Below are 21,205 nucleotides of genomic sequence, written 5' to 3' on the forward strand. Positions count from 1 at the left end.
CGTTGGAGTATCAATAAAGCCAATATCTTACTCGTACAGGATCTTTTCCAAAAATAAAATAATATCACCCGTCTAACGCTCCTTCTCCATGCGTTCTCAAAAGTTGTGCAGTTTTGCACTGTGTTAGGCCTCTTCGTTTATAGAGCAGACGTTGCATAGCACCATTGCACAGTATTAGATATTTTCTTCTCACCTTATCAGAATTTCTGTGGCATCTTCGAGACAGTGTGCTGCAGTGAGCACCCAATTAGAAGTAACCAAAGATCCTCCACACATGTACTGACCCTGCGGCGTGGTGATCTCGAGGAGTGCTTGCCACGGCCAAGCTCCTTCGGGAGCCTCTTCTCCACCGACAATTTTTGTCTCGGGACTGTATGTACACTGGGACCGCAGTCGTGATCCATCATTGATAACATTGCCATGGTTACCATCATTTTCTAACAACAACCAAAAAAAAAAAGAAAAAGAAAGGAAAATAAGGAATCAGGGGCATTCGCAGCGATACGTGAATTCCAGTAAAGATATTTTTGGACGTCGTTTAAAGATCATTAACCAGGAGAAAATTAACGAACCTCGAAAATTAAACGCTTTTGATGGCCTCAAGATTTAAAGCAAAGAGGGACTTCTTTCGCCAGCCATTTCCATAATTTGCTGCTTATATATCGCAAAACTGGTGTTGCTGAGATTTTGCTACGGAACAGCAAGAATTTTTGCAGCCGTGAGATTTTCCTAAATTTGTCAAAACTAGTTTTTTCTGTTACACGAGATGACATTCAAACGCCTTCGAACCAAAGACAACAAACCCAAACTCATCATTCGAAATGGATGTACTACGAATATACCGAAGGGCTGAAATGAAATATATACGATCCACTAAAACACCGACGGAAAATTAAATCAGTGAAAACGTACGTACAGAAAAGAAGCGTTTGTTTTCTTAGGGGTGGGGGAAGGGTAACAGGATGGTCAGTAAATCAGTAAAATAGTACAAGAGGCTTAACTCACCTTCTGGTTGGGACAACTTCATAACTACAAAAAATGGAAAAAGGTATTACATTAATCAATGTCACGTATTTCATTGGACATTTCATCGTGTTTAATATTGACTGAAAACCAGAAGCACTGTGCTGGTGTCTGCGTTTGGATTACTGTTTCTGAAATTTATCTCCTCTTATTATTTTACCTCAAAGGTCACCATTTGGTGCGATCAAATTTGCACTTCGATGAAAAATTACTAAGTAAAGTTTGCCGTTTGGTTGACCAATTTTTCATATCAAATTTGACAAAAATAGTTCATTAAAGACAGTTGCAAAATTATTTCTATTTTTTTCTCATTTATCGAGGATTTCATAGAATAAGCGACTGATTGCTTTTAAATTAATGGGAAAATCGATATAATAGTCACAAGCATTTAAATCAGGATACATGATGTTATGCTTAGAACATACGGAAAACTGGCTAAGGGAAAAATTAAAAAGAACTTGACTCACTTTTATGTGGTTTCCAAGTAGGTGGTGGTTGTGACAATCTCTTGATTTTTACTGCACGTGGTTCTTGTGGCAATTTTCCGCCTATTGCAAAAGCAGATAGTGCAAGAACCATCACCAACTTGAGAGCCATCTTTTTCTCCGTAAGCCTGATATGGAAGAAAAACGCGGGGTTATCGATCATACTTGTGAAAGTTAACTTTTTTTAAGAAGTCGATATTAAAACTAATCCCACCTTGGGCAACAAATTGATTTCTTGAAAGAAAATGAAGAAAGAAAAACGTGGTGGTTTCGTAACTTTTCAATTGTTTCCCTAGCTATAGGTTGTCCTCTAACTCTAGGTGGTGGTTGTGACAATTTTCCGCCTATTGCAAATGCAGATAGTGCAAGAACCATCACCATTTTGAGAGCCATCTTTTATTCCATAGAGCTGGGATAGAAGAATTGTTAAAAAGATCACTATAATTACAACGATCACAACACTTTTTTTAGGTGCTTGATATTAAAATTAACCCCACCTTAGGGTACATTTTGATGGCGTAAAACAAAACGAGGAAACAGAAATGTGCGCTGGATGGCACCGAAGTCAACCAATGATGACCCAGTATTTGCCGCTCATCATATAAAGTGTCATTCATGCCCTTTTAGTATATTGTCGCCTGAAATTTCCCTGCGTTCATTTAATCACTAACCCGTTTTGTTTACGAATTGACTTTGACGTAGGAACCTGTGATATTTTCTTTTTATGGTTAAATAAAGTAGAATTACTTCCAACTATTCTTCGTAGAAACGTTACAGATACTTTAAATTGCCTCACCATAAGGGTGAAACAAATTGGAACGACTTCTCAATTTTTCTCATCAGGAAAAGTAAGAAATGACAGGGAAAAACATTTTTCCTTTACTCGCAACTGTAATAATGAGTCATGTATGATATTGGTTGGTTGGTTGGTTGGTTTCTTCATTGCTGTGTTCCTTCCCTAAGCAGGAGATTGCCCAGCATCGCATCAAGGGAGGAGTAGCAATACTCCTTGCTTCATGCTTCAGAAAATGGTTTGCGCTCTGGCCCCGTGGCCGCTTAGGTGACTTTAACTTTACCTACCAAATTAGCGTGTACCTGAACGCAAATCTCCAACAGAACAAACAAGCAATAATATCCTATTTAATATCCTGTTCTATCATTTCGACGCGATACTGGATAAAACAAAGAGAAAAATGGCAACGAAGAACGCATCCTCAGTAGTTCTAAAATGTAGTAAATTGTATTGCAGCTTTAGTTCTGTTTTCAATATGTTCATCAATTTTCGACCTTTTTCGGGCTGGTGTAAGGTCTAGGTTATCACAACAGTAATTTCACCGGTCAGTAGGAATGAAAACTATATCTTATAATAACACGTAGAGGATTTTCTAAATCAAAACTTCAAATCGAGCAAAGATAAGTCATCGCAGTTTTCATCGAAAGAAAGTTACACTCACCTCTCAGGTAAGGGTTACAAATTGTTTCAGTCCAAGGGAACAGCAAACGAAACGATCTTGGCTTTGGCGATTCCAACACGTTTCCTCTGCAGTCTCTGCAAGAAGATGGTTCAAACCAAACATCATCTCTATTTTATATTCTTTGGTATCCATGGGACTACTTCTTAGCAGGGAAAAATTTTAATTACACTAATAAAAAAAGAGGAAAGTTCTGCTCTAAAAGTAGCAGAACACTGCTTTTGCAAAAGAAAGTTTCCATAGCTACGCCATGATGCTTCTTGACTAATTGATCAGTGGGGGAAAGTTCAATTCTGCTAACAAAGGCGAATAAATTTGTCTCTGCGGGTCCATGCATGCCCAACGCGCACTTTCCTGCCAAACATAGTCAAAAGCAGGCATGTTCTTCTAAGATCAAGATAACCATTCTCCTTGATAACAGATCAATTTATTTTCATGACAGTAAAAGGAAGTTCTGCTCGGAAAACTCACGAATATTCTTGTTACCGTAAGCAAGAAAATCTTTTATACTGTTGAAAGTTGTTGTGGTTTGACAAATCTAGGGCAAAGTTTTAAACAGTAGCAGCACCAAATTCTGCAAGGCTTGATTAAACTAAAACATGTTCCGTGCTTTTAAATTGATCTCTCCATTTCCAGCGCGCACTTTCCTACCAAACAAATTCAAAAGCAGGCATAAGTCTACCATGTTCTTCTAAGATCAAGATAACCATTCTCCTTGATAACAGATAATTTTTTTTCATTACAGTAAAAGAAAGTTCTGCTCGGAAAACTCACGAATATTCTTGTTACCGTAAGCAAGAAAATCTTTTATACTGTTAAAAGTTGTTGTAGTTTGACAAATCTAGGGCAAATTTTTATACAGTAGCAGCACTAAATTCTGCAAGGCTTGATCAAACTAAAACATGTTCCGTGCTTTTAAATTGGTCTCTCCATTTCCAGCGCGCACTTTCCTGCAAAACAAATTCAAAAGCAGGCATAAGTCTACCATGTTCTTCTAAGATCAAGATAACCATTCTCCTTGATAACAGATCATTTTGTTTTCATTACAGTAAAAGAAAGTCCTGCTCGGAAAACTCACGAATATTCTTGTTACCGTAAGCAAGCAAATCTTTTATACTGTTGAAAGTTGTTGTAGTTTGACAAATCTAGGGCAAATTTTTATACAGTAGCAGCACCAAATTCTGCAAGGCTTGATCAAACTAAAACATGTTCCGTGCTTTTAAATTGATCTCTCCATTTCCAGCGCGCACTTTCCTGCCAAACATAGTCAAAAGCAGGCATAAGTCTACCACGTTCTTCTAAGATCAAGATAACCATTCTCCTTGATAACAGATCATTTTGTTTTCATTACAGTAAAAGAAAGTTCTGCTCGGAAAACTCACGAATATTCTTGTTACCGTAAGCAAGCAAATCTTTTATTATGGAAAGTTGTTGTAGTTTGACAAAGTTGGGGCAATTTTTTATACAGTAGCAGCACCAAATTCTGCATGGCTTCATCAAAACAAAACTTCTTTACGTGCTTGTTCTCTTAGTAACCAATAAAGTATTGTACACTTTAACAACATGAAAGTGAATATATGAAAATTCATACATTTGAACTGAGTAAAAGAAAGTTCTGCTCAGAAAACTCACGAATATTCTTGTTACCTTAAGAAAGCATATTTTATTTTATTTATACATTTGAACTGCGGAAGAGAGAATGAATAAGTGAACGCATATAACTGCGATGATTATTCATTTATTCTTTTTTTCTTCTGCAGTTCGCATGTATGCAGTTTTATATATTCACTTTCATCTCATCACCTCTACGGATATATTCGAATTAAAAAAATGGCCTTTTCCAAGCTAGCAGTTGGCTTGATAGCTCAATTGTAGAGCACTACACCAGTATCTCAGAGGGCCTGAATTTTTTTCTTCTTACTTTTCGCAACTGCTTAAGTTGCGTATATAATTGCGATGATCATTCAGTTGTTCATACTCAAAAAACAAATGCACGTGGAGGGATTTGATTTAACTAAAACCCATTTAGCTCTAGACAAATGGCGATTCCGTTAAACTGAACTTTCCTCAAGAAGAATTAGCTACTGAAAACGTTCGATCGCGAATACATTCGTGAATTATCAATGTTTTCTAGTACATTCACGAATGAATTAGTTCTTTCATGCAGTTGATAATTGTAATGCAGCGATGTGGAAATCCTTGTGGAACTTTCTTGAATTCAGTAGCAATGTATTCGTAATACATTCATGAGCGAATTTATGAGTCCATTTATGCAGAGTTGCTATTGGTAATTGTAATGTGCGTGTGTTCTTTGAGCAGAACTTTCTTTTACTCTGATGAAAACAAAAACATTTGTCATCACAGAAAATCATTCTCTGGATCTTACAATAAATGATCACAGGATAGTGTGTATGCTTCAAACAATCTTTGGGCAGATCACGAGGAAGGAATGCATTAAAATTGAATCTCGAGAGATCACCCATTCGCGATTCCCTTGCATGAAAAGCTGCACAGTCTGTCCTCCGTGGAATGAATTATTAAGTTCATCGCGTGTGCCGACACGTTTGGTTGTGTTGATCAAAATATGATGGCGGTTTTTGAGGAGAACTTTCTATAATTTGCTCTTGTCAAAATAAAGCGTCACTTATATACATTGATGCAGACTTGCTTTTGGTAATTCCAATATGTGCGTATTTTTCAAATGGGAAATTTCCCTTATTTTAATGAAAACAAAGTATGTCTCTCTCTGACTTAGAAGACTGAACTCATCAAAGAGAAAGATTGCCTTAAACTAGTTTTGGACAAGGACTGTTCTCTGTAAAAAGGCAAAATTGCAATAGAGACGGCAGAGATCATCCATTCCCTTTTATCATGAAAAAGTCATACATCGTAAACATCTGATGAATTATCAAAATAATATTAACATAATTTTTATGCTTTGAATCTTGCTAGTGCTTATGCTAACAGCACTCAGTGTGTGGCTGTTTCTCCTATGTTACATTTCTAGCAAGAAAAGAGAAACCGTTATAAATGAAGTGCATTTGAATTTTGAGAAAATATGAATTATATAATTTTGAAATGTGGGGCACAACTGACTTTTTTCTTACCTCATAAAATAAGCCACCAAGTCAATAAGTTTTCTATTTATACAGCCTCATGGCAGTCATAACCATACAACTCGTTACACAAAATACTAGTTCAATTTACTCTGAAAATAATCTGCCTATACATTTGTGCTTTCCGACGCACAAATAGGGGACAATTGCAGCTAGACTATCTCTCATCTGAAAGGCTTATGCTACCCAAAGATTTATTGAAAAAATCTGAGCAATCGAAAACGTAAAGCAAGCCACTTGAAGCATAAATTTATACTGCTTTTAATATGAAATTAAATAAAATATACTCCACTGACTTATGACGAATTTTCCCTTTATTTTCCAAAAACCTTATTGTTACAGGAATCCCAGTTGTCAGCACTGAAGGTTCCGATTTGAGGAGAAAAAAATCGTCAAGTCGAGTACTTCTAACCATTTGATTTTCAACTGCAAGGAAAACCGTTGTAAGTAATAACATGTTCAAGATCTTAAGCTTGCTGTCACAATCTTAGCGGGTAGTTTGCCTCTCTGGGATAACAATTCTCACTATGAACGTCTATTTTCCCTTATAAATTATAACGCTTACACATTTCAGCATTGTACAATGCCCCTTTTAAAAAGCTTAATTAACGTAAGTGTAAATGGTGCGAGCATAAGCAAAAATTATAAATGCTGCGTCAAGCAAAAAGAAAGGAGTATCAAGACTCGTTATCCCAAAGAAGTGGTAAACTTTCCGTGACTGAGACTGCGACAACAAAGCTAGTGAATTTCAGTATATTATCGAAGAAAAGGTTTTCCACTCCACTGAGTGGCTTTATTTCTAAAATGAAAGGGAAACGTACAAGGCTGTAAACTGGTTAGGATTGTTTGTAGACGGATATTATATTCTATAATACTTAGAAACAGTTTTGAACAATGAAGGGACAAATACAAGATGAATCAGACGATTATGTTTGCCGTAAATTTTGGTTGCTTAACCTCTCTCAAAAAGCTTTGGGTGGCAGTAGCTTGCCAGATGAGCCGGGACAATTCGGGTTTCCACTTTCGCTATTTGAACGTCGTCTTGCGCAAATGCATTGGCATATCCTATTGAAAGAAAATTTAAGTGGCATTTTGTAGTGAGTTCTTTGATGGTTATGATTGTCCTGAAACGTGCAGATGTACTATCGCCATTTGTAGGTCGGCTTAACATGCGTCTTTTGTTTTGTTTTTTGTTTTTTTCAGGATGAGATGTAGGGAGGGGGGGAGGGTATGACCGCAGGTTAAGGTCGGCTAAAAAATGCATATAGTTATAAAATTTTCCGGATAAACGTAACTAGTGTTGCATGTGTTTAGCGAATTGAAACTTGTGAATATAAGACTTGCTAAGTAAGGAAAAACAAGAAATTATGGGCATTTTTTTTTCTAAAAATGAAGTTGAAAAACAAACAACTCGAATCAGAAGTAATACTTATTTCGATGCGATCAACATGACGACAACAACTTATGCTTTATCAAGTCAAATTTAAGAAGTGGCTTCAAGGAACTGATTGAGGCGATAAGCCCGGTCCTAAGAAAAAAAAAACATTTCTCGTCTTCCGTGCACTGCTTGCATCGCTAAGTGTAAAGTAAGAAAATTTGCTTCTATACAGAGATGTTTTATCCATAGATATACCATGCTTGAAAAGTAAACGTTCTCTGTGTTTTTTTTTTAAATGCGCACTCTCCTAATATAGTCAAATACAAGCACACACAAGTCCTATCTGAGATCGTTACCGCAATTTTCCTTGATAACATGGATTCAATTTTCGTAAGGGTAAAAGAAAGTTCTGCTCGGAAAGCTCACGCTCTTTCTTGCTTCCTTAAGCAAGGTCATTTTGCTGTGGGAAGTTGCTGGAGAAAGATATTTTAAGACAATTGAATCACCCAATTTTCGATGCGTTAATCAACACGAAAGCGTGTTCTCGCCTCTTCTTCTTACAGTAACTAATAAACAAGTGCAGTAATTTTTTTTGAAACTTTAACGAGAGGCGCACGGGGCTGGATTTAACCTTACCTAAAACACTGAAAAACATGGTTATCAAACGTTTACTTTGTAACAGAATTTTCCTTGTTTATGAAACATCAGCTATTATTTACGAATAAGATCATTTATAATCACTTGCTCGATCGTAAACAGCTGGCGATAAATGTGACGACAATTTTTAAAACGCCTACAGAATTTCTTCCCAAGACTCAAAGCTGCTTTCCTGGATAACATTAAACTATTCCAAATCTTAGTTTACAAAGCCGTACATTGCAGCAATTTCCTTGGAAAGTTCACAAGCTGTTATAAAATATTCCGAAGGGCTCACCACCATAGTTTCTATAGATAATTGTAATGTGCGGTTGATCTCCGAGTGTAACCATCTGATACTTCAGCTGATGAACTGGTGGGAATCTGTTAGCACTGAAAAGGATTCTGTGGATCATATGATGAGGCATGCAGTGGAAAGGGTAACTGTTTCTAGGTAGAGTATCCAGAAGGAATCCATTAGCGGAGATTACTGAATCCATTTGCGTTTTTCTTGGAAAGCCGAACTGTCCATCCACCGATGATTTCACCACAGAAGGCATGATGTGTGAGCTAGGAGACGTTTGCTTGTGTTGATAAAAAAATCTTCAGAATCTTTCAAAACTGTGAACAACAAATTGTTATTTACAACTCAAACATTATACATTTATAACGTAAAAACACGAAGAACTCGGTTACCTCTTCCTTGCCAAAAAGCTTGACTTAATTTTGTAACTAACGTGACGGTTGATGGGCTCGTAACGACCTTTATGGAAATTACCATCACAGAAGATGAAACTTTGGATATTAGAGGAGCAGAAAGAAAGGTGTTTGCTTTGAACTGTCTAGGTTAAAGAAGAAACGGATAGGAAGCAAAAAAGCTAAGATTCTATATTTGTCATTCTCTGAGAAAAACTCCTGTTCGAGGTAAGACTTATTTTGATGCGATCAACATGACGGCGCCTCACGTGTTATCAAGTCAAATTTTAGGAAATTCTAGAACTGATTGTGACGATCGATAACCGCGGTTCTATCTTCCGTTTTTCGAATTTTCATCGTTTACCGTGCCGTGTTTTAGTGTGCCGCTGAACGTAAGAGGCCAGCTGAAAACTACCATTTTTAAACTGGGAAAAGTTTACTTCTGTACAAAGAGGTTGGTGAACGTCCGTAGATACACCATGCTCGAAGGGGAAGGTCAGTCTCTGCGGGTTTATTGCTAATGCACACTCTCCTGTCAAATATTGTCAAAATCAGGCACCAGTAAGTCCAATATGCTCCTCATAGGTCGATATCATCATTTTTCTTGATGGTCGATATCTTGCCTTAATTAGAGAGGGAGAAAGTTCTGCTCGAAAAATACAAACACATTCTTGTTTTTGCCGTCCTGAATTTTTTCTCGAAGTAAAAATATTTGAGATATTAGAATATTTCAACAACTTCATTTAAAAAAAAAAAAACAAAGCCCATAATGTTGAAATCCCACTGCTAAAATTATGCTCTTCTAAGGTCGATATCATCATTTTTCTCGATAACAGATTTTTTGTTTTCATTAGAGCATGTGAAAGTTCTGCTCGAAAAACACAAGGACATTCCTGTTACCCAAATTTCTTTTCGAAGTAAAAATGTTTGAGATAAATTAGAATACTTCAACTATTTCAGTTTTAAAGACAAACCCATAATGTTGAAAACCCACCACCGATGTTTACCCTACTTTATCAAATAAGCCTCGCAGATACATGTATCAAGCTTACACATGCAAGTTTCACGACAATCACAACCATACAACTCGCTACCCAAGATGCTACTTAAATTTATTCAAAAATTGCTATGCCAATGCATTTGAGCAAATTGATGCAAAAACAGGGGAAGAGCACAGCCGGGCCATGTTTCATCTGAAAGGCTTGTTCTCCTCAAACCTGTGATAAAAACATCAAGGAATCGGAAGCATACAGCAGACATAATCAGCGCTGCTAGAAGCAGAATTTCCTGCCCCCATGTAAAATGAAATTTATTAAAAATACCCATCTGCATGACTTATCCGTAGTCCCTTTCTTTTCCCCAAAATTCTAGCCTTACAGAATACGATATCTACGAAACTCAAATAGTGGAGGGATAAGTTTGAAGACGATGTATTGAAAAATACATAGAATATATTTCCCAAAGGAAAATCATTGTATTGTTTCGGTCCTCCAACATGGATCACGATAAGATGTACAAGTGTTGCGTATTATGGAGGTGTCACTCAGGCTTATTAGGCGCATTCTAGTAAAAATAATGTCTAAGCTTTGCTGCTAGCGGAAAATTTACGAAGTGCTTGCTGTTCACTAGTTGTATTTTCTGAAGTGCTAGCTAATCACAAGACAAATTTGATCACTATCCATTCTTGCAAAAAAAAAAAAGAAAAAGAAAAAAAACGCAGTGCTCGCACTCGCTCGCGAATGCTCGCAAAGACCATTCGATAACATTTTCACGCTTGAATTTGGCCGCTTGGAGCTCCGCTATTATTACTCGTAATGGTTTTCCTCGCAGTTGAATTGCAAATGGTTATAGAAGTACTCGACTTGACGAATTTATTCCGTCTCCTCAAATCTGAACCTCCAGTGGTGACAACTGGTAGGAGTTCGTGTAATGATCAGAGTTTTTCGAGAGTAAGGGACAAATTCGTGACAAGTCAGTTAAGTATAATTTGTTTAATTTCAATTTAAAAGCAGCATAAAATTCTGCTTCTGATGACGCTTATTGTGTTTTCCTTACGTTTTGGCTGGCTCCGATTTTCTCAATACACCTTTGGGTAGCACATGCCTTTCAGATGAGAGGTTACCTGCAGTATTCCGCTATTTATGCGTCGCAAACATTACATACTTTTTCAGAGTAAATTGAACTAGTATTTTGCATAGCGAGTTGTATGGACATGACTGTCATGAGACTTGTAGATGTAAAACTTGTTATTTGATGAGGTTAGAAAAATATCAGTCAATATTATATAATTCATATTTTCTTAAACTTCCTTCCCTTTTTTGTGTTTTCTTTTGGTTGTTTGTTTTTGTTGTTGTTGTTGTTGTTTTTTTTTACCCCCCCCCCCCCCCTCCTTCGAATGGAGGCGGTTGATACGGGCATAAGAGGGTTGTATGGGTGTCTTTTGTTTTGAGAAAATATAAACGCACCCCTCTTTCTAATTCCTTCTCCAAGAATTTTCTCCATTCCAAAACTGCCGAAGCTGGAGAGGGTTCCTGTTGCTAATCCTGGTAAACTTTTGAAGCAGCCTTTAAAACAAATGGCAATACTTTCATTTCAAAACTAATGAGATTTGAGAAAAGTTTCTCCCCCCTTTTAATTAACCAAATAACGAATTTGTATTTTGCTTATTTTAAGATCTGTTCCCTTGTTTTGTGCTTTTGATTTCACGATTTTTTCGATTTGTGCGTTTGTCAAAAGCAATTCGTTATCACCATGAAGTTGACTATTTGACAGACGAATGACCGTTATTCAGGCAATAGCTTCTTTATTGTTTAGAGCTTTTGCAAGTGATGCGTTGTGGCCATCACTGAGATCGGCTCTTAATGGATAATATTTTGACATAACTCGTATATAATTTGTTACATAATTTGCTTGTTATCAGGCTCTAAGATTGCTTTTCCCGATTGGATAACCACACTGATCTCTTCTCTATGCCGAATCAAAAAATAAAGAGTATAATCCGTGTTTGCATGGAGCATCATTCAACGTATATCTAAAACTCAACTTTATGGTTCCTGATTTGAGTTCGGTCTCTTGATGCCGTGGTTCAAAATAAAGCATGCCATATACAAGTTAATTACTTTTACTTTATAATGTTTATTCGAAGAAATATCCAAATTACTCCAGTGAAGAATTTTTTCTAAGGCCCCCTATATCCTTCATTGAAAATATAATTATAACAAGGGGAAAAAAGCCGCATTTACCCTTTATCACTCACAAAAGTTCTAGGAATTAAGCCCGTTCCTCATTCCTTTTTCTGGCTGTTTGGAAGACAAAGAGATTAAAAGAAAAGGTGGCCCATGCAGCTCAATTACCTTGCATTGATAAACAAAGAAACTTTTGGAACGATTGCACCGTGTGGAAACAGCCTTATTGCTAAAATACACACTGTTCGCTTTGTTTGATTTTGTTTTTGCTTAAAAAATATGATCAGATTTTCGTTGCGTTTCTTTATTTTAGTTATTATTTAATTTCTTTTCTTTTCTTTTTCTTTTTGGCTGGATCTACTGCAAATGTCCAACCTATGTGTATATTTGATTAATTGAAATCAAGTTATTAGACGGTGTTCGTAAGTTACGTCATTAGACAAATTTACGTTGTTTTGCAGTGGAAGAATGAAACTTGCACCAACATAAGCGCACGTGCAAGGAACTGGAAGCACGTGCAATTTGTCAGTTTGAAATTTTTTTATTTTCTCGTTAACCCTGCAAGCGGAGCCTCCCTGCTTGTAAGCTGTAATTTTAATAAAGAATTTTTCTACAGCAAACTAAATTCCGTTTCAGGTTTGCATTTTTGTGCTTTTCCTTACGTCCCTAAAATTCAGTTTTCATTTTTTTTTTTCCATTTCCACTAAATTGTTATATTTTTCACCTTGCCTTTGTAATCTGCATTTCTTATCATTCAATTTGAATTGGAAATAAACTGCTTGAAAAATCATCTTTAATTTATGACCCATCTTCTTGCACATGGCGCCGTTCGCAAAGTTAACCGTCCAGAGTATCTCAGAAATCCTTGTTTCTGAGCTTTTATGGAGTATTATCTCTACTAAAGAACTTCAAGGCGACTGCAAAGTGCTGGGGAACCACAAGACTGTAAAACAAGCACTACTGAAGACAAAACGACGCAGAGAGCAAGACTTTGGCGTTCACCAATGCTGGATTAGCGAAAGTGAAACTTCAAGGAATATTCATTCTATGACAGGTAATTTCTCTATGACGTATCAAGGTTTTATAAGTTAATCTTGAAATGAAAGTCAAGTTGCAAGTTAATTAGTTTAATGTTCATGGCTGTTCCGTTTGTTTTGCTACAAGTTGTTAATTTTTGCTTTCCATAATTAAAAGCAGATGATGAGTCAGTTCAATTTAACTGAAATATCGTTGACCATTTGAGTTTCCCAAAAAGTACTAGCAGGCGATTTTTGTGTTGTTCTGACAAAATGACTGATTGTTTGTTTAGTGGTTTTTTTTTTGTCCTTTAAATAATATTTTTTAACTTGTTCAACCGTTTGTCGTCAGCTTTTGGGACATAATAAATGTATGGGGAAGTACGGAAACCTTGCCAAATAAACAAAGATAAGGCCCGACCCCAGTTGTTCAAAGAGTGGTTACTTTATTTATCCCCTCTTGGATAGTGGGGCCTGGTGATAAGGGAGATCTAGATTAAATTTTACTGCAGAGGTTTGCCAGAGGCTTAATCAATTCCAAAGTTCAAACCGGAGGGGGGGGGGGGGGGGATAGAACAGGAATGAGAGTGCAAATCTGCCCTCACGGACTTTGGGCGTCTAGATACAAGCAAAAACTACCCCAAACTTATTTTTGGCATGAGCTGTCACTGTTCATTTACAGCTTATTCAGGCAACTTGTCTGTTTCAAAGCCTCAACTTTAAGGGAAAAGACCGAAAAGCAGTATGGGTAGCTGTAAACCCCGTAATTTGGCTGCAGTTTTATGATTGGCAGAGCCATAGGATGGAAGAAAATAGCAACATTTGCCCTGTGATTTATTTTCTGCAGGGGCGAGCGAGCTATAGTTTAGTTTTGTAAAGTTATAAATAAATCTCCCATGATCAGCTTTTGGTCTTGTCATGTAGGCTTTCGGACAACCTTTGTTGAAATAGCCACCTACCATTTCATGTAAAATTGAATGTTACCATGCACGCTATTCTTTAACAGGCAGTGTATTGAACAGTCTAAACAAAAATTCTTAACGTTTTTCATTTTTAGACTATATCAATATTATTTGATTACCTCTTTTACAACAATAATAAATTCTTGCGCGCTGATTGGCTCATAGCTATTGTCTATGAGAGTACTGACAATAAAAATGACGTCAAATGTAACGCGAGTGCTTTCTCAACAGAAAATAATGCTTATTCCGCTCGCACTTTTTTCCATGTGATTGTAAAAACAAATCGACGACAGTTTTATGGCCTCTTATAGACTATAAAATGACGTCATAAAAAGTTCAAAACTTGGCAGTGGAGCCACTTCCCTACGGCTCGTGGGTTACACTTGAGTTTTGACCGTTTTATAACGTCATTTTATGGTCTATCATATAGACTATAGAAAACGGTTGCGATTTGTCAATTGGTCAATTTTTAGTGGATTTCCAAGATGGCCAACATTTGTAAATAGTAGCATCATCCAATGTCTAAGGACGTCTTTAGTTCTTATTAATAACATCAAAGAAAGGAATCTTGAAAGTTTTTTTGCATCCTCTAAGTTTGATCGTTGCATAGCTGTTACACTCTGTAGGTGGTGGTGGTGGTGGGGGGTGGGGGGAGGTGACAGTGCTGGTGAGAAGGGGGCATCCACCCTACTCCTCTCCCCGAAAGGTCTGAGAAAACCTTAAAAAGCTCCGTTGATAATATTTAATCCCATCAATTTATACCTATATTTTGTTCTAAATTATTAGGATAAGTATTTACAAGAGATTCAAGAATTTCAGTAGAGCTAGCATTATATTGACAGCCCTGTTGCAACTCTCAAGTTGTTTCGTCAGCACAAATGGTATGTTTCAACAATTGTGGAAATTTTAAGCGAAGTAACTGATATTGATAGTCCTTACCTTATTATTCCCTAAGGGAGAGGTTATGTTAATTAGAAAATCAGGGGCCGGGGTTTCAAAGTCAAATCGAATTTTTTTTCTTTTGGTATATTTAGTGATATAACTAATTTTAGATTCCGGCAAAACTATATCTAGTATTGAGCTGTCGGAAGCGTTAGGATTTTCGTGGAAATATGGTTTGAGATATTTCTATCCATTCAGCAGTTTCAGAGCTTGCCCTATCCTGCTCGGAAGCTGACTTTTGAGTGCACGCTGTTCCAGAGGCATTCCTAAGCGACACTGATGATCTATTTGGACTGTATATCAACTGGGTAATTTATCCCAATTGAAGTGAGGATAAAACCTGACCCTGGGCTGCCATAGGAGCCTTTAAATACTAATGTTCTATCTTACCTGCCTTGCGCATAAATTCAATTTACAGCGAAAGCTGACTGAGTGTCAGAGGTTTTCCAAGCGAGCCAGCTGATTCTTTTGATGTGCATTACAACTGGGTAGTTCACTCCAGTTGCTATCACATGTGCACCATATTAATCAAATCTACGTTGAATTTAAAGGTCAACACTGAACAAGATCCATCGGACTGCAGTTAAAGCGGAAGTTCAATATAAAGCGAAAGACAGATAGTGAGTTTCCCTTTCTCTTGTTCATTTAGATTGCTTGTTTTAGGGAAGTAGAAATGTTCGCCGGTTTTAATTGCCGTTTACGTTTCTGGTAGCAAATACCAACGAGGGTCTGCCATCTGCTAGTTTTGCTGAAATGATTGTGTCATAAAGAGGAGACGCTTTACCCCGATGAATTCGGACCATTGACATCTTCCGGGTATACTCCAGCATTTGACCTTGTACCATGCCGAGGGAATGGTGAATTTGAAACAGGTTTGTCTTTATGGTCTCACTGGCAGAATTTTCACGTGGGTTTTTCGTGGTTTGGGGGAATGAGGGGGTTTCCAAGGACAGGATTTCGGCTTGAAAAAAACTGATCTGCGCATTAAGCCCTCACACGTCAAGTACTGTTTTATATAGAGCACTGATTCCGTTCACTGTTTTTGATGGGTTGGGTTGATATGCAACTCGTCTGTACCCCTCTACAGCCCACCCTGCCTCACCCACTGTTTCAATTATCCTTGAACGTGTTCTCTGCTACTAGGATCTTGACCACTCCCTCACGTGCACAAATAACAAATTATTCTCTATCATAGAAATTCAATCCAAGAAGAGAGATTGACGGGAAGGAGAAAAGAAGAAAATCAAAGATATTGCTGACAATGGTGAGTTTTGACAAAGTTGTGTTTGTCTTAATAAGAATTGAGTTGAGTTGCTGAAGATGGTTTTCGAAGCTCACGGCCCCTGAAAATTCGAAGCGTAGGAATCTTACAACATTAAGCTCGCATCGTGATTAAATATTAAGTTACTCTATAATAACAGGTCACGCTTTTACCTGGTAAATGATTTCCACGCTCTGTTTTCTCGTGACCTATAAGAACGATATTTATTTTCTCATGAGTATTGGTATTGATATCAGCCCATTCTAACGTCTGCAGTGACACTGCGCGTTGTGTTGCACATAACAAGGTGTGTTCATACCAGAAAATGTTGCACGCAACATTTCCGACCGAGAAGAATAATGAAGACGTTCACATGGTTAAAGAGAACTTCCACTCTTCCAACAAATTGACGTTAAATTGTTGGAAATGGTGTCCAAATTTGAAAGCTTGATTGAAAAAGTGAGGATTTTATTGTTCTACATATCAGATACAAATAAACAAATAAATAAATAGATTTCATTATCATTCAATTATTCTACACAAAAGAAAAAATCTGCTTCCTGACAATAGTGGCATTCGTAGTGGTTGAATTTGTTTTGTTTTCGAGAGGACAAATGAACTAAGTGTGACGCGCTGAACTAAACTAAGCATCGAAAGTGGACTTGTGGCTGGTCTGCTCCCTGGATTGTTATCAAACATCCGTGGCTGGGGAATTTGTTCGTTTTTCTTAGCTATACCATCATCAGTATGGATCAGTATTGGCCGACAACACGGTGGAGCATTTTCTGTTCTCCGAAGAGAAAATGGCAAATTCCCGAAAAATACCAGGGAGGAGAGGGAGGAGAGGGGTGCGTGGTCCAACTTGGAATTGACTAGGCCATAACCAAAATTGACTCCAAGGCAATCAAGTAACAAGTAATTTCGGGGGGGGGGGGGGTGGGGTATTGTGGAGGGTGGACAGGAGTGGCGGTAGGCGGAAGGGTGAGAACTTATATAATGTTTACATCTCATCAGCGATTCAGTATTAAGAACGTTTTCTTAATATCCCTAACTATTAATTGATTTTTAAAGTTTGATATAGGCGTTAGGCAACATATTGGCGTGTTTGAGCTAATACTCAACACCAGTCGATTCAAGACGGTTTTCAAAAGGCCCATTAAGTGTTGAGACCTTCGAGGAACGGGCCCCGGATGTCCTTCGGTTCGCCCCAAAATGGATACTGTTCACTGGTGTCTATAGTAATAAGAACTCTGGCTCAATTAACTCTGCCAACAATAATGTTAACTTTTTGGAAAACCTTTCTTTTGCTGACTTTCTGCCACTCTCTAAAAGCTCCTTGATAAGTCATAAGTCGAGAATAAATTCCTCATCAATGATGAAAAAATATGGAGACGTTTTCTTTTTTGTGCCAAAGTATTTCGTGTTATAGCGGTGAGAAGAGGTTAGTTTATCAACGCAACATTGTTGTATTAAAAATCGTCTCTTTTGATATCGCTCTAAAGCTGAGACACATGCACGGAATAATATTGCGCACAATTTATAGAGTTTTCTAGTGATCGTAAGAATTCCAAAGATTCTCTCTCTTCCTTTCTTGAAGGCGAAACAGAGAGGAACGCGGATGTAGTTAGTTGCTGGGAACAAGGTTATACAACCATTGAAGCACTCCACATACCCTTCAATATTCAAATGCACACCAGAAACTAAACCTGAACAATTACAGATAAAAGGAGAGCTCTTTCATGATTGTTGAGACTCCAGGGTTTATCCATAGCTACCCAATTCAAATGTAATTTGGCCGTGCCCATACAAAAGGTTTGCACGTGTTTGCAAGTGTTAATGCATTTAAGGAGGCTCGCAACAATTTTTCTGGCATTGTTGTGGATCTTTTCAAATACACAATTCGCATGGAAGGCTTTCTTCGATTTCCGTCATACTACACCACCTTTTCAACCTAAACTCAAATTGTACGTTTTTGTTGGTTTCCAAGCAAAAGCTGTTACCATAACAACGGTGAGGAAAGCACTTCATTTAAAAAAACTTCGATTATCTCGAAATCTAATAAGACATTTTGCAACGAAACTTTCAGGATTTAGACAACTTGTAGGTGAAACTAGAAAAAAACTGCAAGAGCGTTTTCAAGTAAAAGGAATAGGTTTTTTTGGGCTGATTTTAGTTCTTGCTACATTTTTTTTGTTACAATCAGAAGAAAAATAAAACTTGATAATTTCTCGTTTCTGTCCAAAGGTCTTTTATCAAAGCGAAACATTGAAAAGTAGTTTGAGTTCCATAGGTTGCTGCGATGTCAAGTTCTTTGTGTTTTAAAACGGCTAAAATAAGTCGAAAAACTTGTAATTTGCAATCTAATATTTCAAAAATGTCCTTTTAAATATTTTAAAATACCTTACAGATTTTTCCTTTCAATTGTGAGGCGTTAGAATAATAATTCGTTTTGACGTGCGAACAAGTTTAGGTTTAAGAACCATTCCGGGTGTTAGATAAGCAGGCTGAAACTCGGTCAAGTTTCAGTCGCTGTTCTCGCTCTGAACATGAGTTTTATTTTGTTTTTCCTGGTCTATTTCACTGCTGTTGTCGTGCAATGAATATTTATCTTCACCACATGGTCCACTCATGGGTTTATCATTCACGCCTTACAATAAAAGTTCATATGATATCAACAACGACAATAGCAGTAGCAAACTTCAGAGCTCGACCGTTTCCCGCCGGACAATCTATATCCCATTAATGTACTGTTTACAGTAGGCTAATAAGATGTTTAACAGCTGGTGTTTGAAAACCAACAAAAACATACAATTTGATCATAGGTTGCAGGGGCATAGCGTGGGATTTTGAAGATGTACGCACGAGAATAAATGTTTCTTTAGCACCTTTGGCGCTTACAACTAGGGGGGTCTAGGGGCATGCTCCCCCAGAAAATTTTGAAATTTAGGGTCTCGGAAATGCCATCTCCTGGTTGTTCTGCAGGGCATTTTCAATAAATAATGCGGCAAAAATCCAGTAGAAAGTTGTTTATTTTAACCATTTCCCTAGTGTTTTCTGTAAGCTACAGTGGGCCGAAAAGAAAAAAAAAATACAAAAACAACGAAGACAGGTCACAAGCAAAGGGCGAGGCGTCGACCCTTAAGACGGGCAAATTCCGTTACCAACCTGTCAATATCCACGTTCTTATGTCTATGTATATGAAGGATTGCTAGGGAGCTTAATCTTTCGTCCATCATCGTAATAGTTATTAGTGGCCAGCACTGAATGACTAATACTTGGATAATGGGAATTCTAATAAAAAACACCCCTATAAAGTGAAAATATGAAATTATTACCCGGCAAATTTAATGAGAAATTTTTGTCTCAGATCTCAGCTGTACGCATAGGCGTACGTGCGTATATGGACGCTACGCCCCTGGGTTGAAAAGGTGGTGTAGTATGATGGAAATCGAAAGCAGGCCTTCCACGCGAAATACTGATTTGAATAGATTCACCTCAATGTCAGAAAAACTGTTGCGAGCCTCCTCAATTACATCCCTTTTGATCAAAAAGTAAATAGTATGTCCAAGAGACTAGTTAGTTTTTAGTATTTTTGTCGCCAAAGCAACGGATGTTGAACCTTAAATGATTGACCTTGTGGACTGAACCGATATAAATAAACGTGATTAAAATTTAACTTTCTAATTGCAGATTTTGCTTATTTTCAGGACGCTTTCTAGATGACAAGCCTTGACAACACAAGCATGGGAACAAGAGCAAGTCAAGCACTTTTTTAGTCAAGGTAGAACATTAGTATTAATAATTTTCCCAAAAGCCGACTAAGATCGATCGAACTCTCTGTAAAACACGAAAGCGCACTGTATCAAAGGGCCTCGATAAGCATTTTTTTCCACGTAAATTTTCCGCGCATTTTTTTGTATCTTTTATTGCTTTTAAGAAATTTCACTGTTTGGTAAGCCAAATTGTTTAGATTTCGTAACAGGACGGAGAGTGTCCTGTGAAATGTTGTTTTCTACGTTAAAGAAACTATTAATTTTATAGCTAAGGCATTTTCGGTTTATATTTAAAATAGTGCAATTGTCTACAGGTTTGATGAACTTCAGAAGTTTTAAATTCTCTAAATCTGCTCAGTTTTGTCGGTTTTTGAAAGAAAATAGATCTTTTAAACAATGGCTTGATATCTGATATAAAACGAATTCATAACAAAGTCAGCGACCGTAACTGCTAGCAAAATTATGCGTGTCAATGGAAACTGGATTCGAATTTTCTCGCAATTATCGGCTACTCAGTAAGTCTTTTTCTTGTGTTTTAATTTCAAATTTTAGCTTACAGACTGGTTTGATGGAAAAATCGTGAAAAGTCGTACTTATCGGTGCTTATAGCCAGACATAAACTTTTTAAATATGCATTTTGCTTATTTTTTGGCGGGCCAAAACATTTTCAAGTCGGTCTCGGTTAAGACCATGAATTTCAAAACGAAAATTTCGACTAAATCACATGCCAATTTATTTGATTAGCTCCACCGTTATAACAAATAAATGAAGCTAGGTTTTTCGTGGCAAGTTCTTGTTTGTAGTGCGTCTTCGTGTTTATTTTGCATTAGCGAAGTTTAGAAAACTAACAGGTTTTCTATGAATCCATTTCAAGACGTTTTTGGCAAAATTAGTTTGTGTAGAAACTGAGGAAATTTTCAGTAAAGTTTAAGATACCACAATCGTTCATGTTTTTATCAAATTTTATTGACTACCCTATGTTCAAATTAAATATTTTTTTTGCTCAACTTAATACTGTTTGGTAACTGCTGTTCATTTTTGTCGAATTTTCCCGCCAAAAGACTTAGAAAAAATACGGGTGCTTAAAATACGCATGCGCCGTTTTTTTTTAATTTTTCCATATCGTTACTGTCTGTTTGAAAATTTTGAATTTTCCCGCCAAAAGACTTAGAAAAAATACGGGCGCCAAAAATACGCATGCGCCGTTTTTTTTTTACAAAATTTCATAGCCAATTTTACTTTTGCATTCAATAAGTAAGC

General features: G+C 37.1%; 1 protein-coding gene and 3 long non-coding RNA genes across 4 annotated transcripts in view; 2 read left to right on the forward strand and 2 right to left on the reverse strand.

The window, feature by feature from the left end:
* LOC146459495 (trypsin-3-like) overlaps positions 1 to 2,983 on the reverse strand; it is a 31,159-nt gene extending 28,176 nt beyond the window's left edge. The window contains exons 1-4 of the mRNA XM_085089648.1: positions 2,963 to 2,983; positions 1,491 to 1,636; positions 1,006 to 1,029; positions 194 to 437 (exon numbers count right to left, since the gene is read on the reverse strand). Of these exons, the coding sequence (XP_084945774.1) occupies positions 194 to 437; positions 1,006 to 1,029; positions 1,491 to 1,620 (398 nt within the window). The 5' untranslated portion in view covers positions 1,621 to 1,636; positions 2,963 to 2,983. The remainder of the gene's footprint in view (positions 1 to 193; positions 438 to 1,005; positions 1,030 to 1,490; positions 1,637 to 2,962) is intronic.
* Positions 2,984 to 8,124: 5,141 nt separating this feature from the next.
* On the reverse strand, positions 8,125 to 9,207 carry LOC146459498 (uncharacterized). Its single transcript, XR_014857942.1, has 2 exons — positions 8,807 to 9,207; positions 8,125 to 8,731 (listed from the first exon to the last, which is right to left on the reverse strand). It is a non-coding gene; the product is annotated as an uncharacterized LOC146459498 (long non-coding RNA).
* Positions 9,208 to 12,668: 3,461 nt separating this feature from the next.
* LOC146459499 (uncharacterized) lies at positions 12,669 to 14,851 on the forward strand. Its single transcript, XR_014857897.1, has 2 exons — positions 12,669 to 13,045; positions 14,756 to 14,851. It is a non-coding gene; the product is annotated as an uncharacterized LOC146459499 (long non-coding RNA).
* Positions 14,852 to 16,106: 1,255 nt separating this feature from the next.
* On the forward strand, positions 16,107 to 21,109 carry LOC146459500 (uncharacterized). Its single transcript, XR_014857940.1, has 2 exons — positions 16,107 to 16,175; positions 19,880 to 21,109. It is a non-coding gene; the product is annotated as an uncharacterized LOC146459500 (long non-coding RNA).
* The last annotated feature ends 96 nt before the right edge of the window (positions 21,110 to 21,205 follow it).

This window comes from Pavona decussata, unplaced genomic scaffold (assembly GCF_977016875.1).
Source record: "Pavona decussata unplaced genomic scaffold, jaPavDecu1.1 SCAFFOLD_219, whole genome shotgun sequence".
NCBI classification, from domain to species: Eukaryota; Metazoa; Cnidaria; class Anthozoa; order Scleractinia; family Agariciidae; genus Pavona; species Pavona decussata.